The sequence below is a fragment of the Ursus maritimus genome, unplaced genomic scaffold, assembly GCF_017311325.1.
Source record: "Ursus maritimus isolate PB19 unplaced genomic scaffold, ASM1731132v1 scaffold_13, whole genome shotgun sequence".
NCBI classification, from domain to species: domain Eukaryota; kingdom Metazoa; phylum Chordata; class Mammalia; order Carnivora; family Ursidae; genus Ursus; species Ursus maritimus.
This window is the reverse complement of record NW_024423675.1, coordinates 22,029,291-22,048,270: the sequence shown is the minus strand read 5'-3', so window position 1 is coordinate 22,048,270 and position 18,980 is coordinate 22,029,291. Positions and strand designations below refer to the sequence as shown.

General features: G+C 36.9%; 1 protein-coding gene across 1 annotated transcript in view; it reads left to right on the top strand.

Annotated features, from left to right (window-relative positions):
- Positions 1-18,980, top strand: part of REV3L (REV3 like, DNA directed polymerase zeta catalytic subunit) — a 169,574-nt gene that overhangs the window by 46,730 nt on the left and 103,864 nt on the right. Inside the window, exons 2-4 of the mRNA XM_040627642.1 lie at positions 5,091-5,280; positions 10,577-10,651; positions 16,368-16,528. Coding sequence (XP_040483576.1) covers positions 5,091-5,280; positions 10,577-10,651; positions 16,368-16,528 — 426 coding nt within the window. The remainder of the gene's footprint in view (positions 1-5,090; positions 5,281-10,576; positions 10,652-16,367; positions 16,529-18,980) is intronic.

Genomic DNA, 18,980 nt, shown 5'->3' with positions numbered 1-18,980 from the left:
GATAGAGGTAATGACAGTGATATAAAACTTAAAAAGAGATATTCCAAGAAGAAAATATGAAAAATTCCATAAATACACACTTTCCTGTTCACATACCAAGGTTTTCTATTTGATAGCTCTGTAGAGTTTTATTTAAAATCTTGTGTATATTGAGTTTGAGATTTGGGAGATAGGGTTGCAAGTTACAAAATAAGCATTTCTTATTCAGTCTCCTAGGATACTCTTAGGCCAGCATGATTTTGATTTTGGTGACCAGTCAGCTTATTTTAAAAAGAAAAGAAAAAAAGACATTAAGCTTTTCTGTTCTAGATGATGAAGTCTAATCAGTTGGAGCAGCGATTGGCAAACTGCTATCCATGGACCAAATCCTTCCCACTGCCTGTTTTCATGAATGAAATCTTACTGGAATGGCACAGCCACACCTGTTCACTTATGTATTGTCTATGGCTGTTTTCTGGCTACGGTGGCAGAGTTAAGTAGTTGTATCAAACACAGTATGGCCCATAAGGTCTAAAATATTTAGTATCTGCCTCAGAAAAAAACTTGCAGACCTCAGAATTCGAGGAATGGTACATTTAATCTTTCTATTTATCAAAAATGTACCTACAAAAATACAGGTATTTTTTCTATGGAAAAACTAGTAAGACTTTAGATGCACAACTTAAGAGACCGAATCTAGGCACTTAAAATGCAGAAGAAAATGTGGGAAAATGACATAAGAAAAGTTGGAATACAGAGGACTTAATGTTTAGTGTCCATCTAAATTCTGTAAAAGATTAGATTCACAGTACCCAAGTACTGGCTGTTACAGAGGCACCTACTTAGTTATAGAAGTCCGACTTACACAGAGTTGGAAGTAGCCAACTCCACACAGTTTTGCCATGGTGTCTTTAAAAGCCAGCAGTTATACTGTGACAAGTTTCTGTGGTGCTTTCCTGAACAACTTTATTGCAGTTTCTGAATTAGGCAACATCAGTCAAATTGGAAAGCCCAAACTCTTTTTTTTTTTTTTAAAGATTTTATTTATCTATTTGACAGAGAGAGACAGCCAGTGAGAGAGGGAACACAAGCAGGGGGAGTGGGAGAGGAAGAAGCAGGCTCCCAGTGGAGGAGCCTGATGTGGGGCTCGATCCCAGAGCACCGGGATCACGCCCTGAGCCAAAGGCAGACGCTTAACGACTGCGCCACCCAGGCGCCCCTGGAAAGCCCAAACTCTTAAAAAATTTTGAAACCTGTGTGTGTAGGCTTACTCTCCCAACAGCAGTCTTTATTGCTACTGAGTTTGCTGCCTTAATTCAGTTTGACATGACAAGAAGGGGACATTCAGACATTAGGGACATAAAGAATTCCAGTTGGTTGCCTTCTTTGGATCCACATGTTACATAGACATAGCTTAATATTCTAAACCTTTTTAGAATCCCAAATCATTTAGCAAGGTTTCAAAATAACATAGCTTTCACTAATTTTATAGAAACGTTTTTAAAAGAATCCTGTGTGTGGAGCACTTTGGAGTATAGTGAAAAATCCTCTGGATTGAAGTCACAAGTTCTCAACTAGGCAACTAACTAGATGTTGCAAAAGCCTGAATGTGCAGTATACCAGCTACCTAGCTCTGGACTAATATTATGAGAGAGAAACCATTAATTGAATGCTTAAGCCACTGATTTTAGGGTGTTTTCTCATAGCTGGATCTAATCCTAACTGATGGGGGTAGAGCAGAATAGCTTATCTTCAGGGGACCGTACACTGTTGGCCCCACACATTTGTGTGGGGTAGAGCTGGTGGAGGGAAGTGTATAGAAGTGGTTTGTATCTTGTCAAGATAAAGCAGTGCTATTACGGAAGTACAAATTTTACGATAATAAAAGACCTGTTGCCAAAAAGAAATGGAATCTCACATTGATTTTTACACAATTTTTATTCCTAGTTTAACTTTTTGAGTTTCTTATTTTGTTTCTCATCATTTTCTTTTTTGTGATACTCATTTTATATTAGAACCATTAAGTGCAATGCCAAGAATTCTTGCGCTGTGTTCTTCAGGAGGTTGTTCTTGAGGAAAAGTGGTAAGGCACTGAGCCATCCCTAGCTGCTGGAGAACCAGAGGGAGGTACATCTGTGTTGATGTAGTGATTGCAGCTTTGCATGGGACTTTGGGTTATTCAGGGTAGGAAAGTGCAGTAAGCTGGGGACTCTTCCCAACACCTATGTCCCCCTATAACTCTGTAATCCTTAATTGTAGCAAAGTCCCTCTGTTTTCGTAGATTTGTTTTTTCAGATACTCAAGGCTTTTACACCATTCCTTTCTCCTTAAGCGGTTACTCTGTTTTGCTGAGGGTTTGTTCTTCCATTTAATAAGTATTTATTAAGCACATATTATGTGCTTTGTGCTGGGTCCTGGGGATATTATGATCATTCAAACGCAGCACCAGCACCAAAGAATTTTCAAATGGGAGAGTCAGATAAGAAAACAGACATTTCCATTACAAAATAAGAACGGAGGAGTTAAGGATTAAGGAAGCCAACATTCACTTTTTAAAAAATTGAACCAGCATGGTTAAATGAAAAGAGTGTTGATTTTAGATTTTATTGATCTGCTTTTAAATTTTGATTCAGTTACCTAGTAGGTATGTGATTGGGGAAAGTTAACCTTTGTAATTCTCGCAAAGTTTTTAAATGTTTTAGAAATGAATATACGTAAAGCACTTATTAGTTCGGTGCCTGCTGAATAAATCATTTCTACTTTTTTCCTAAGTCATACACCACAAATTATTGTAGTTTCAAAGCCTGTGAAATAGAAGGATAATGTGTTTGGTCCCTACTTCACAGGAGAGATGAAAAGTGGGGATTTTTAAAAAATTCTGTGAACTTTGAACACCCTCCCTATAAAGAAACTTAGTACAAATCAGATTTTATAATTATTTCTTGTAAAATTTATCCAAATTTCCATTATTGAGATATACGGACTGTAAAATTAGTATCTTAGGAATTTAGAAAATTGCTTATAAGATATACTATTACACTAATTCTTTTTCTTGTTTTTTTTAAAGATTTATTTATTTGAGAGAGAGAATGCACAGGGGTAAGCGGCAGAGAGAGTCTTAGGCACACTCCACACTGAGCATGGAGCCCGATGCCAGGCGGCTGGATCTCATGACCGTGAGATCATGACCTGAGCCAAAAGCAAGATTAGACGCTCAACTGACTGTGCCACCCAGGCGCCCCCTATTACACTATTTCTGTAATCACTGGTCTTAGATTTGTCAGTTTAAAGGAGGATACTTCTCTGTCTCCCCACCTTCCTTACCCCATGGTTTAGCATGCCACTTGCTCTTAACCAGCGTGTGGTTTATGTCCTGAATGGTAATGGATATAACATTTTTCATGAGATGTTTAAAAAGCATTCGAGTAGATCATCAATAAATTAGTTAAATATATTTTTAAAGACTCACTCATCGTTACACTTTGGTTTTTTTTTTTTCTATTTGAAGAATTAAGAAATTGCAGTATTTAGCAGATAATACCATGTTTGAAAAGAAACAAAATAATCAAAGAATTTGCTTTTAAGTGAGAAGGTTTTATTTTTCCCCATTCCTTTGAAATTAAGCAACATAACTGCTGCTAAAAATAGAAACCAGTCTAACAGCACAATTTATAATTCTTCAGAAGTGTGAAAGTTGGTAGTTGAAATCAGAATACTGCACTTGAGAGGGTATAGATCTTACTCCGTTGTGTGATTGGTCTTTCCGATTTTGCATGCTCTATGTAATAACTGTTCCAGGTTTATTTGTTAATTCTGTTATAGCTCTACCTTAAAAATAAAATAAACCAATGTTATTCACTATAGAACATGTGAAATATAAGATATCAACAGAACATAGAACTATTTCTGTGTATTTTTTATAAATCATTAAAATAGGATATAGTAAGCAAACAAATAGTTACCTTCCTACCAAAAAAGAAAAAAAGCCCAGTGAAGCAGAGTGGGATAAGGGATGGAGAAGAAGCCTAAGGATTGTGTTGGCAGGACAGTACAGTGATAGTGACAGTATGAGAAAAATGGATATGTTTTTCCATCACTGCCATTCTCCCTGTTTAAAGTAGACAAATGGCATGTACCCAAAGGGAACTAGGGACAGTGCTCTGAGGACGGGAACCACTTCTGTACAGCCCTGCCAGATTCATGAGAGTAATGGTACATCTGTTTTTTGTTGGTGCTGTTGTTACTCAACCTTGTCATGGATACATTACTGTTTCTGTGGCACTTCTTTCGTGGGTTCTTACTCATATTACTTTCTTTATCATAGCTGTACCTGATTGTCTGTTAGCAGGTCAGCACCATTTACCCCTTTTGCACCTTGCCTGATAGAACGGCTTCCTGGGAAGTGTGCATGCTTGTTTTTTCACCTCTCATTTTGTCTTCCCACCGTCCCACTCCACCAAATGTGCAGTTTAGATATCTTAGAGGTCCATTACGGACAAATGATATGTAGAGGTTTTCTTTTGCTTTGTTTTTGTCTTCTTTGGTTGGTTTTGTTTTGTTTTGGTTTGGTTTTTAATAGCAAAATGTCATTTTTACCCTTCCCAAAACCCCCCTCCATACCCTTATAGCAAAATTCTACATACTGGAACTGCTTTTACCCTCTCCTTTCTCCCAGAGCAGTCTCTGTCTCAGGGAATTCTCTTGTTTGAAAATTTTTATGTTAAGACAGACATGCATTGGTTTATTTAATAAAATTTCAGTGAGTTTCTGTAAGATTCATAACACTGTGCTAAGTGGTATTATGATAGGGTGATTCAGTGAAGTATATAAAACCAGTGAGATTGTGAGGGTAAAATATTCAAACGTATTTTCACCAAAACTATTTCAGTCATACTGTAATGCTTATGTTTATAAAATGCTTCTAAATGTTCTGTTGTAAAATGTAGTTAACATAGGTGGCTTTAATTATGGGTTAATTTTCTTCAACTCTTATCCTAGATAAGCTGTGTTGTCATTAGAACATTTAAATGATTTGCATTCTGAGCTTTGTTGTAATGTTAAAATTTTAAAATGCATCTCAAGACTAAACTTTATGATGTGTTACATTTTAGGTCAGAAGACATGTCTTCATCTGCATGGCATCTTTCCTTACCTCTATGTCCCATACGATGGTTATGGACAGCAGCCAGAAAGCTATCTTTCTCAGATGGCATTCAGTATCGACAGAGCACTTAATGTGGCTTTAGGCAATCCATCTTCCACTGCTCAGCACGTTTTCAAAGTGTCATTAGTATCAGGAATGTAAGTATATGTTAACTTTTTAAATTTCTTTATCTGTATTTCTAGTAGCATTCCAAGTAAAGAAAACCCGTCTGATGCAAAGATACTCTGTTTATTTTTCTTTTACTTCTAATGTAATGGAAGTAAGGCAAATATTCTGTAATTTTTTAAAGTAAATTTTTATTGCAGTGAAAGATAGATGGTTTAACCTTTTCCATTTCTCCACTTCTTAGAACTGTAGAAATTCATGTAATTTATTTTCACATATTTATTGAGCGCCTTCCATGTGCTAGGCACTATTCTAGGTGCTTGGGATATATTGGTGAACAAAACAAAGATCTCTGCCCCCATGGAGGTTACATTCTAGTAGTGGGAAACAGAAAATAACCAATAGATATGACATGAAATTAATTTATTTATTTATTACATGATAGTGCTATGGAACAAAGATGTAGAGCAGGATATGATGGATCAATAGTGTAGGGTAAGGAAGTGGACTGGTGGCAGTTTTATATAGGGTAATCAGGGAAGGTGTCATTGACAAGGTAAATGACATTTGAGCAAAGACTTGAAGGTGAAGGAGTGGGAATAACATGGAGGTGACTAGAATGGAGGACAAAGAGTAGGACAAAATGAGGTTGGAGAGATATGAATGGATGGAGATCATGTCGGCCAGTGGTTCTTAAAGTATGGTTTCCAGGATCACCAGCATCAGCTTTACCTGATTTGACAGCTATGAGAATGCACCTGTCAGATCTCCAAATACAGGGAGCGTAAATGAACAACGGCCCCACTACTACCTTGAAATCTATCATTCCGTATGAACTGAAGCTACTTTCCATAGGCTACTCCTAGCCAATGGCTAAGCCTGGTAAGGATATTAAGGCAGGCCTGTTCCTGGGAGATACTCCAGAACTCTCTGAAAGCATTTCTGCACTTTAATTAGAATCTAGAATCACATTACAATAGAAGACATTTCTACTGATCTTCCCTCTGTCCCTCTCTCTTTCACATGGCATCAGTTGTGTATCTAAGTTTGGTGGCTATCCCAGTCTCTTCTGGGTCTGTCCTCATTTTCTCTCACAGGTGTTTCCCCTGATAAATTTCTTGCATATATTGGCATCTACTTCTCAGAGGACTCAGATTAACATACCTGGGAACTTAAATCCATGGGTCCCACACTAGACCTAATGAATCAGAACTCTGGTGGTGGGGCCCAGCAATTTGCGTTTTAATAAGCCTTTGTAATAATTCTGATGCACACCGAAGTTTGAGAACCACTACAGTGTATTGTTCTGAGGACTCTGACTTTTACTCTAGCCACGATCTAACTTAAACTTGAAAGGATTGCTTTAGCAGTTCTGTGAAAAGGAGATCATCGGGGGATAAGGGTAAGAAGCAGTGGAGAGCATTAGGACTCTGTTTCATTAATCTGGGTGAGATGAGAAAATATGGTAACTCGCATTTGGGTAGTAATGGGAGTAGTGAGACATGGTCAGCTTCTGGACGTATTCTGAGGTTGGGGTCAATAAGTTTTGCTGTCTGATTGGAAGAAGGTTGTGACACGAGTCAAAGATGACTATAAAAATTCGAGTCCATGCTGCTAAAAGGATGGAAAGTGCAGGTAGAGCAGGCTGGCAGGAACGATTTGGAGCTCATGCTAGAATATTTTGAGTTTGATATGTTTATGTGAAATCTGTCTTAAGTCTCTCTCCTACTTCCACCTTAATCTAGGCTTTCCTCTGGACCATCACAGTTTCTTTTTAATCGAATTTCCTTCTATTTTTGTCTTGCTCCAGAGCCACAAACATACTCTTCTTATAATAAACATTGGATCCTCTTAAAATCACTTAAAATCCCTGAATGGCTTCATATTGTTCTTGAAATGAATTTAAGTTTCTAACCACAGCCTGTGTGATCTGACCCCTGCCTACCTCTGTAATTTTGTTCAGTATGCTCCATCTAGAAACATGGGTCTTCTTTTACTTTCTCTGATGTGTTGAGCTCTTTCCCAGCTTCATACATGCAGTTTGCTTTCCTTGAATGCTTTACCGTTCTCTAATCCTTCAAATCCTTCACCTCTCCAGAGATATTTTCTCTGACCTCCCTACTTAAAATAGGTTGTCACTATTGTTATTCTGTATCTCTGCCCATTCTTTGTTTCCTTCAGCACTTAATATAGTTGGCAATTATTTTAGTTATTTGTTTACTTAATTTTTATGTATTTCTTAATTTTTATGTATTTACTTAATTTTATGTATTTCTCCCACCAGCATGTAAGCTCCACAAGAAAAAGGACTATTGTTTTGTCGACCATTACATCCTTAGCACTTTGTATGGTGTTGGGCACTTAGTAAATATGGCTCAGCAACTATTTGGTTGCATAAATGAATGAGGTAGAAGTTCACACCTGTCCTATGATAGTGACAATTAGGTTAAAGATAATTATCAGTTTTATATTCTAATTTTTTTATGTTTAATGGTTTCTAAGAACTTTCCTGTACATATTCTCATTTCAAAGTTGAATTTCCAAACAGCCTAGTAAAATGAATAGTTACTAGTCTTTCACCCTCCCCCCCCCCAAGTAAGCTCTTTCCCCAGCATGGGGCTTGAACTCACTACCCTGAGATCAGGAGTCACATGTCTACCAACTGAGCCAGCTAGGCACCCTACTCACCAGTCTTTCTGTATTTTTAATGGGTATTTTCTTAAAGGCATCACCATGTTTTTAAGAATCTGAATACCTGAGGCAAAAGATGAGCTGTTCTATGGCTGCCATTCTCTTTTACCTCTTACTCTAATTTTTTTCCTAACCTGGATCCCCTTTTTCTTACCATACATTTTCGTTTCTATGATAATTTTAGTCTTTCAATTTTTCTACTTCTTTAGACAAGGTTGCGCATAGCTACCAAATAAAAATTTGTACAGGTTTAATTCCAGTCTTTATAGATAATGCATTATCCTGAGGCTAGGTCGAGAGATAGGATTCTGACCTTAGGCTCATTTCTGGAATTCCTTGCCATTTAGCTGCCATGATTCTAGAAAATACCCTATAAAGAGATTCTTAATCCATCTTAAGTTAATTGAGGTCTTTTGCTATCCATTTTCATTTTCCTTCTTACTGTTATGTTAAAAAAAAAAACAGTTATCAGATATTTTTTAAGCATAAAATATCTATACAAACTCTGTTCCATTCTGCTTTTTTCCATCCAAAGAATCTCCCTGTTGAGGAATTCTTTTGGCAAAAGCAACTGAAGCCAACAGCAGGAAGTAAGGATTGCCAGTTAGATTATACAGAAGCAGAAAACGGAATTTATAGAATTTCCAGGCTTTATTTTGAGGCAGTAGATCTGAAAAAAGAATCCTAGATTTATAAAGAATTTTAGAGATTTGATAGTCTTAACTTATATTCAGTTTTTGAAATTTATGAAATTCGAATTGTAAAACCCTAAAGATTGTTAACAAAACCAAAACAAAACAAAGATAATGTGTACTACACTGCAAATTTATTTTCCCCCATTTATCTGGCTAAAAATAACTCATGTCTCCAGATAGAGAATTATATTTATCTATGTGAAAAATACCATAGCAGGAGGAATAAATAGTTGAATTTTGCCAGTGAGACAGAATGAAGTTATTCATGTAACGTGTTTTTGTTTCATGGCAACAAAAATGGGGTAAACAGTGGCAAACTAGATAGAAAGTGGTTAAGTATTATAAAAAAAAAAAAAAGTGGGCGGGGAGGTAGAGTAAAGAAGGGTAAGGGATAAGGAGTGAGGATCAGAGAAGGCTTTTATGAGGAAGTGAGTCTAAGTAGAAATCTGAATGAAGATTGAAAGCAAACCATGCCAGGGTTCCCAGGAAGCTTTCTCGGCAGAAAGAATGGTAAGTTACATGAGAGTGGAGTAAGTTAGAGGGACTAAAATGTTTAGGATGGCTAAAGGAAGAGTGATATGACACAAGATTGGCATGAGTGGCAAGGATGAGATAAAGAAACTCTTTTAGGCCTTGGTAAATAGTTGGATTTTTTTTTTTTAATAGAAATTGCTTTACAACAATCATACAGATGGCGCTGACCTAAAAGCTTAAAATAGCTGGGGAGGGGGGAAGTTTATACTCCAAATGATGACTCTGCTGCCAAATTACTCCTGTATTTGATGTCCACCACACTGTCAGACATGACAGAAATGGTGTACTAATGAGGATAAATTCTGTCTAGTGCCTGTTATAAAGGGACAGTATTTTTTAAATGAAAGTGAATGGGTTTACCCACCTAAAGCTTTAACCAACCACTTATTTACAAATAAACTCTAGGGAGATAAAAAACTTTTTATTTTGTATGCAAATTCATACTTGTTTATGTATTATTTCTAATTATCTCACCTTTGAAAGTGATAGTCTGGGGGCACCTGGCTGGCTCAATCAATAGAGCATGTAATTCTTGATCTCAGGATTGTGAGTTCAAGCCCCATGTTGTGCATGGAGTATACTTAAGAAAAAAAAATGATTACGGTAGTCTGTATATCAGAGGTACTGATGTAGTTTCAGATCCTCCTGAAATGATGTAACATGATGTGCCAACTTATTTCATCTTGCACTGAAGACTTGTTTCTCTCCTTACCATGTGGATTTTTGCTTCTTCCTTTCCCCATTCCAGCTAATGCCCTTGAGAAAAAAAATCCAGCCTGAACGTAATTAGGGTCCTTAAGTAAGGCCATGGTCTTTTCAGTCGCTTAAGTTCCTGTCTACACTGTTTTCATAGGCTTCGTTTGAGTTGGATGTGTGTTATGCACACACACATGTATAAATTGTCTCTGGGTAGGGAACTTGCAAAATTAATAAACAGAGACAAATAAGCAAAGTAACATGAATGCTGTTAATTAGAGGACTTTGTTAATGAAGAACTATAGCTTTTGACAGAAAAAATGGGAAACAGGTAAAGAAGGTGCTTGAGAGGTCTCCGTTTTTCTCATACATGGTCAGAGTAAAGAGAAAAGAGCCATTTTTTAATAGAGTCATTATGGTTGAAATTAAGTTATAAATAGTTTGCCACTCCTAGTGGCACTCCCTAGTTTTTTGAAAGTAGTATTTTTTAACTTCTTAAAAGAAGTAACCGGATTTCAATATTGTATATATTAACCTGTTGTAGGTTTAATTGAAAGATTTTGAATGATTTTGTTTGTTTGTTTCTTGGGGCTTGGGGTAATATTAAATTAAGACTGAATTAGGTCACCTGAGTCTAATTTGGGCAATAGGTTGCATTACTTCATCTCTGCATGCTGAAAATAATTTGAAATATCTTTTTCTTTTATTTCAGGCCTTTTTATGGTTATCATGAGAAGGAAAGACACTTTATGAAGATCTATCTTTACAATCCTGCAATGGTGAAAAGGTACGAGATAAATAAAAATATGTATAACTATCACTTAAGTATTTTAATAATAAAAAGAAAAATCTAGAAGAAAGGATTATATAGTTTGCAGCATTTTTAAAGAAAGAGACCGTAATATGTATATTTATGTGCAAAGGAAGAGCCATAGCTTGGCCTCGAAGAAGGTGTTTTAAGAGTGAAGGGAGGGGCGCCTGGGTGGCGCAGTCATTAAGCATCTGCCTTCTGCTCAGGGCATGATCCCGGCGTTCTGGGATGGAGCCCCACATCAGGCTCTTCCGCTGAGAGCCTGCTTCTTCCTCTCCCACTCCCCCTGCTTGTGTTCCCTCTCTTGCTGGCTATCTTTCTCTGTCAAATAAATAAATAAAATCTTAAAAAAAAAAAAAAAAGAGTGAAGGGACCTTACTTTATAGCCCCTTCCTGCTTCTTTTTTGTCTTAGGTTTAGAGAGCTTGTAGAAGCAGATAAGGAGAGATGACTGCTGCCTTGTAGGATCTTAGTAGCCAGAGCAAATGTTCAATACCAGGAGAAATTTGCTCTTTAGTTTATTTTTTTTTATTTTTTTTTTATTTTTTTTTATTTTATTTTTTTAAGATTTTTATTTATTTATGTGACAGAGAGACAGCCAGCGAGAGAGGGAACACAGCAGGGGGAGTGGGAGAGGAAGAAGCAGGCTCATAGCGGAGGAGCCTGATGTGGGACTCGATCCCGGAACGCCGGGATCACGCCCTGAGTCGAAGGCAGACGCTTTAACGACTGCGCCACCCAGGCGCCCCTGCTCTTTAGTTTAAAAGCAAAAAGAAATATGTGAGAGTGAGGCCAGAGTGTAAGGGCTTCTGAGAACTCAGAATCCTGTTGACTCTTTATTAATGTTAGTGAAATTTTATATCCCAGGTTTTTTGTTTGTTTTGTTTCTGGTTTTGTTTTGTTTTTTTCCTTTCCTCAGTAAGTCTTTCTATATCTTATTTTGTCAATGGTCCTGGAGCCTAAGTTACTGATGGTAGGAAGGGCACATACAAAGAAGGCTTCAGTCATCCTCTGGGGCTCACAACAAGGGTTTTCACTCTGTGTGGTGATGAGCTAGAGTAAAAGTGTCCTTGGAGAAGTGCTGACTGTTGTTTTTTCAAAAGATCTCTCTGCTAGTAAGTACTAGGTTTCAAAAGGTAACCTTTTGGTAAGACAAAAATTGAATGTTTTCCCAGAGTGAATTTAGGCACTAAGAGAGGCACAGCTACCAAGGATGTGAGGTTTATTCTGAATTAGGCCAATTGAGTGCTTCACTGAATCACTGCCTTCATCCCAATGGTTATTCCCTTTTCCAAGTAACCAGTGAAAACTAGTTTTCTGTATAATCCGCTCCTACCCTTATCCCAAACAACTTCTGTTATATAGGGTACCAAAACAATTTTTCAGAATAGGCACTTACAGACAATGATGTTTCTTGTACCACTTCCCTTTGGTCACACTTTCTCATATCCATGGAATCCAAAAGAATAATCACTGAATTCTTATCCTCTTGTGCACACACAGTAGTAAGAGAGTAAACCTTAATCATTTTTATTCTTTTTATCCCCAAGTGTGCTAGAGGGGGAACTATGAATAAAATTTGCATACATCTTTAAAAATAGCCTCGCTCTACATGAAGTATAAATCTAATCTGTTTTTCTTCCTTGTGACTATAGCACTCAGATACTTACTAAACTATTCCCAGTAAGTTTGCTTTAAATTACATCATCAGTTTATCACAGTGCCTATGTGAAATTCCCCGATTTATTGAGAGATTACCTGTATTCAAAATCTGGCTCTACTTCTTACCCGCTGGGAGATTTTAGGCAAGTTATTTAATCTATCTGTGATTTATTTTCCTCATCTGTAAATAAGGTTGATATTAGTGCATGTTGTTCTGATGATCAAATGTGTTAATATCTGTTTAGTCGCTCAGAACAGTGCCTGGCACATTAGAGGTGCTGTGTGGGCTATAGTATATATGAAAAACATTAATGTACAACTTACCTTACCCTTGCTCTTAACTTTTTTCAATAATTTTTAAGAGTGTGGTGTGTGCCCTTTTATTTTTCATACATATGTATGTACATATACGCACATAACCTCTTTTTAAAATTTCCACATACAGGGGTGCCTAGGTGGCTCAATGGGTTAAGCATCTGCCTTTGGCTCAGGTCATGATCCCAAGGTCCTGGGATCAAGCCCTGCGTCCTCGTCCTCATCTTCCTCGTCCTCGAGCTTTCTGCTCAGCAGGGAGTGTACTTCTCCCTTTCGCTCTGCCCTTTCCCCCAGCTTGTGCTCACTTGCTCACTTTCTCAAATAAATATGCTAGAATGTAAGTCCACAGGCAGAGATTTTTTCTGCTATGTTTGATGCTTAATCCTTAATGTTTAGAATATATGTGTCTGGCACATAGTAGTCAATAACTTTATATGGAATGAATGAATACTATACGTATCATTTGGAGACTGGCCTCTTGCTTTCTCTACTTGCTCATCTCCTGTGAGCTTTACTTCCATTCTTCTTAAACTACTTACTCTCACCACACCCTGGAATTTGTCCTACCTCTGAGATTTTATTTTATTTTTTATTTTTATTTTTATTTTTTTTAAAGATTTTATTTATTTATTCGGCAGAGATAGAGACAGCCAGCGAGAGAGGGAACACAAGCAGGGGGAGTGGGAGAGGAAGAAGCAGGCTCCTAGCGGAGGAGCCTGATGTGGGGCTCGATCCCATAACGCCAGGATCACGCCCTGAGCCAAAGGTAGACGCTTAACCGCTGTGCCACCCAGGCGCCCCTCCCTCTGAGATTTTAAATGCAGACATGGAAACATCTTGGTTTCTGACTACAGTCTCCTTTTTTTTGCAAATTTTTGAGATATAATTTACCACAAAATTCACACATTTTCAGTATATACAGTTCAGTGATTTTTTTTAAAGTAAATTTACTGAGTTGTGCACTTACCACTATAATTCAGTTTTAGAACCTTTTCATGGCTCTAATAACATCCTTTATGTGTTCTTTTGTTAATCTTTTCGACTCTGTCCCTGAGGTACTCCCACTCCTCTTATTTTAGGCTTTAAACTCCTGGCCTCACTACTACTGCCCCATTCTGTATCGCCTTCTCCTGCAATTAATTTCTTTTCTTTCCAGCTCAGATTCTATTCTTTATCTTCTCAAACTCCTTTGTCTGCCAGGTGAAACCATCAATTCTGGGTTAATCTATTTATTTACTTTCTTTCTCTGCTAAACTCTGGCTTCTGATTACTGGAGGATACAAAAAAATGCCACTGTGAATTCACAGTATTCAACTTTACCTGGTCCCTGCCCTGCCTTATTTCTACTTTTCTCTAATTTTCTTACCTTTTTCCACCCTCTACTCAAACGTTAAGCCCCTCCCAAGGCTTTGCCTCCTACTTCATAGAGAAAATGGAATGCCTCAGTCTAGAAAAGTGGTTGTCAAAGTGTGCACTGGGATTTCCTTAGACCCTTTCAGAGGATCTGCATGGTCAAAATCAGACCTCCATGGACCTTTTTGTCCTTAAATTTTGACCGTGTGTCCATGCTTATAGTGCTTCTTAGAATAACCCCACGTGTTCACTTTCTCTGATATAAGCCTCCTCTGATTTTCCTAATACCTGTCTGATCATTCATATTTATGCATTTTGTTGGTTCCTCTTTTAACATCTGCAGCTGTTCTTGGGGTTATGTCCTAGGTTTTCAACTTTTCTCTCTATACTCTCTCCTCACTGTACAGCATTACCTACTCTCATGGTTTGGTTTGTTTTTTCTTTTTGTTAATCTTTATGCATTTGACTTCCAGGTATATATCAATAGCCTAAATTTTCCTCCAGAGCTCTGGATCAATGTATCAGACCATCTTCTGGATAAATAGAATAGCTCTACAGTTAAGAGTAAGGGTGCACAAATAGAGAAAATTTTAATTTTAGCTCTACCACTTTTAATTTGTGTGATTTGAGACAAGTTTTTAATCTAAGACTCAGTTTCTCTGTTTATAAAATGGGGATAATAGTATCATAGGTTCGTAGCGAGGATTACTTGAGATTAAGCGTTTAAAACACATAACACAATGTCCAGTACCTAGTCCTTAAATATATGTTAGCTGCCTCTGCTGTGTAAATAACGTTATTCTTGTCCTCATTTTCATTGTCATTCATTGTCAGTATTTTCCTGGAAATCTACCTGAATACCCTATGATACCTAAACCCCAGTATGTCTAAAACTGAGTTTATCCTTAATCTCCCTCCAGAAAAATCTGCAAAGAAACCTGTTTTCTTCCAGTCCTTCCTATTTCAATAAATGTGGCACCACCAAGAAATCTAGACTAACTCCCGTTCTACCACACCTTCCACATCTAGTCAGTCATCAGGGCCTGACCATTTTATTCCTTGTATGTCTCCTGAATCAACACATTGCCATGATCTTTATTAAAGCCGCCATCATCTTAGTTTTTCCACAATAGCCTTCTCACTTCCTATCTCTAGTCCTATGTATTTTCCGGTTACCCTGGTCATTTCTCTTTCCTGCTCTTCACTTCAAAGGCAAATTCTGCCATCTCTTTGAATGTCTTAATAGGCTGTGCTGATCTGACTTTTCATTCTCTCTCTAGCCCATGCCCCCATAGACACACTCACCACAGCCTCTGTCACTAAGCCTCGCTCAGTGATTTCAGTTCCCAAATAAGCCACGTTTTCTTGTGACCCTTCACATGTAATTTTATTTGTGTGAAATGCTCTTCCCTTTCTTCAGAGAAGAAGTATCTTTAATTCATCATTTAGTCTCCTGCTTGGAGACTTCCCTTCAAGAAGGCTTTGCAGAAACAACTTCTGTACCTTTATCTTATTAATACCACTTCTAGATGTTTCATATACTTCCTTGCATAGCACTTACACTTTTTATAATTGCCTATTTTTTGTATTCCCCATCATGAAGGAAAAATAAGAGAAGAAAAATATTAAAATGGTAATATTTCCGAGTAGTGAATTTGAGTCATAAATCCTTTTTAAAAACATTTGTAGTAATCTTCTAAAATGTTTTTCTCAATTTTTAAAAGGAAAAGCTCTTTTTTTTTTAAGATTTTATTTATTTTTTATTTTTTTAAAGATTTTATTTATTTATTTGACAGAGATAGAGACAGCCAGCGAGAGAGGGAACACAAGCAGGGGGAGTGGGAGAGGAAGAAGCAGGCTCCTAGCGGAGGAGCCTGATGTGGGGCTTGATCCCATAACGCCGGGATCACGCCCTGAGCCGAACGCAGACGCTTAACCGCTGTGCCACCCAGGCGCCCCTTAAGATTTTATTTTTAAGTAATCTTTACACCCAACTTGGGGCTCAAACTTACAACCTGAAGATCAAGAGTCACATGCTCCACTGACTGAGCCAGCTAGGCACCCAGGAAAAGCTCATATTTTAAAAACTTTTGATATTCTGTTTTTTTAAATATAATTAGTATTAAGTTGGTTTTCAGAGTCAAAATAGTCTTCATCCAAGTAATTTTTTTGTCCTTCGAGTGTGCAGCTTACTTTAAAACTTGACCTAAATTTAATTTCTAACAAAATACAAATTTCTGGTAAAATTAAAATAAAAAGTCTGTGTGCTAATATAATGTGTTTCATTCTCTATAGTAGTGTAATGTTTCACTTAACATTTTAGGAACCATAATTTTATGATATAACTTTTTTTTCTAATTTAGGATATGTGAACTTTTGCAAAGTGGAGCCATAATGAATAAATTTTACCAGCCTCATGAAGCGCATATTCCCTACCTCCTACAGCTGTTCATTGACTACAATCTCTATGGAATGAATTTAATAAATCTGGCTGCTGTCAAGTTCCGAAAAGCGAGAAGGAAAAGTAAGGTTAATTTCCCAAGTTCAAATTAAAGCTTTGAAACAAGTGTTACGTAATTGATGATTTATAAAGTAACACATATTTAGAAAATAACTGCTGAGTGGATAAAGAATAAGAAGAAATACGCAAAATGGTAATTAGGGTTTATCAGGAAAAGAATCTAAAAAGTTTTTTGGTAATAACTTTTTGAAATATAACTCACGTACCATACAACTCACTCATCTAAAATGAACAATTCATTTTAGTATAGTCACAGAGTTGTACAACCATCACCACAGTCAAATTCACAAACATTTTCAACACCTCTAAAGGAAACCTTGCAGTCTTCAGTAGTCACCTCTAATCCTTCCATGCCTCCCACCCCTGAGCAACCACTAATCTATTTTCTGTCTCTTTGTGTTTGCCAGACTGCGTATTTCCCATAAGTGGAATCATATGGGTTTTTTTTTTTCATTTAGCCGAATGTTTTCGAGGTTCATCCATGTTGTAACATCTGTTAGTGTTTCATTCCTTTTTATGGCCAAATAATACTCTATTTTATGAGCATACTACATTTTGTTCATCGATTCATCAACTGATGGAAATTTGGGGTTTCCACTTTTTGGCTGTTACGAACAAAGCTGCTTTGAACATTCATGCACAGATATTTGTGTAGCCATATATTTTCACTTCTCTTGGGCACATACCTAGGAATAGAATTTCTGGGTCAGATGGTCTAGCATCTTTTGTTTTTGTTCTCATTGAATTCTTTCTCTTCTGCTTGAAACAAAATGAACCCAACATTTTTTTTCTGACAATGCTATTGTCCTTTCTAACAGTTTAATATTTCTTTTCCTTCACTGCCAAGCTTAAACCAGAGGCTAGCTTTTTTTTTTTTATCTCATAGTTTACTGGCTATTCTTTTTGGTTTAACTTCTTACATTTCTTATACAATACCCAAACTGTGCTCTGAAAAGTAACCAGGCAGGATTTTTTTTCCCCCTAAGTAGTGGGCTAAGTTATTATAATCAACTGTCCTATTAAAAACAATTTAAAGTCTAGGAAGATTAAAAAAAAATCTTAAATGCATCAAAGAGATACAAAACAATAAAGAAAGACTGGCCAAAAGAAGAAATACAGTGCTGAAAATCAACCTTGGCCCTGAGGGGTTTGCTCATCCTGGAGAATTTGGAGCCTCCATTGAGACAGCCTTACCAAATGAGACAGGCAGAAGCAAAATCCAGGGTCTTCTTGGGTAAGATGCCCTTACAAACTAGGAAGTGGAACAACCTTTGAGACACTTCAACACAGTTTGAATTCCTTGGGAATAAAGAAATTCGCAGATCTAGAACTTGATCTGAGGTGGTGATGGTCTGGTCATACACTCAGATCCTGTGGAGGCAAATTCCTCTAGTACAGTAGAAGAATTTTCTTTATTACAGGTCTTAAATTATTCCTAAAAATTACATTTCAAATATAGTATGTTCACACAGTTTAGAATATACCAGTCACACAAGAAAACTGTCTCTATGAGCAAAACCTAGCGAACACTTGATGTGCGCATTGCATGTGCGCACACACATGCACCAAAGACCTACAAAGAATTCGAATGTTGGGATTATAGATGCAATTTGAAAAACTGTAATTCAGAATCCTTATCAAATACAATGCTATTTACAATGCTTTAATATATAATGTTATATTCACTTATAGTTGTGTTTTTCGTGTCTCTCCATGATACTAATAATACCCTATGTGAAACAATTTAGATGTAGTAATACTACTTCTGAAAGGAGATTGTTTTATAATGACAACTTATATTAAGTATTACACTTTTTAGTTGCACAAAAATTGAAGCATTGAGACCAACATATGACTTCCCTTTTAAGTACACCAAAATAATTCATTTGTTCATAACTAATTCTAGATAATAATCTGTTTTAGATAACAACTTACAGTTTACTAAATGCCAATTTTTCTCATTATTTCAAAATCTTAGAATTTTATAAAATTCTATATAAACCAAGTTGTGTAAATGGTCCATGGGATCCCCAAGGTAGAAATCATCTAATAAAGGATGAAGTAGGCTATCTGCCCAGTATCTTTCTTTGTCTCCATAGAGAAAAAGACTAGAAAGTAAAGGCAAGAAGAGAGAAGATATAAGAAAGGCAGGAGAGAGAGAATTTCACTGCTTGACTTTCTTCCCTACAGGAATTGTTTCCCCAAATTCTTGTGAGGGCTTTGTTATTTCTGGGAGATCCTTCTTTTGGTGTGGGGAGGGGGGCAGTGTAGAGATTTTCAAGAGTAAAGCTTTAAGGAATCACATTACCCAATTTCAAGACTTATTTATTATAAAGCTATAGTAATCAAGACAGCACATGGTATTGGTAAAAGGATGGACATGTAGACCGATGGAACAAAAGAGAACCCAGAAATAGACCCACAAAAATAACATCAACTTATCTTTGGCAAAGGT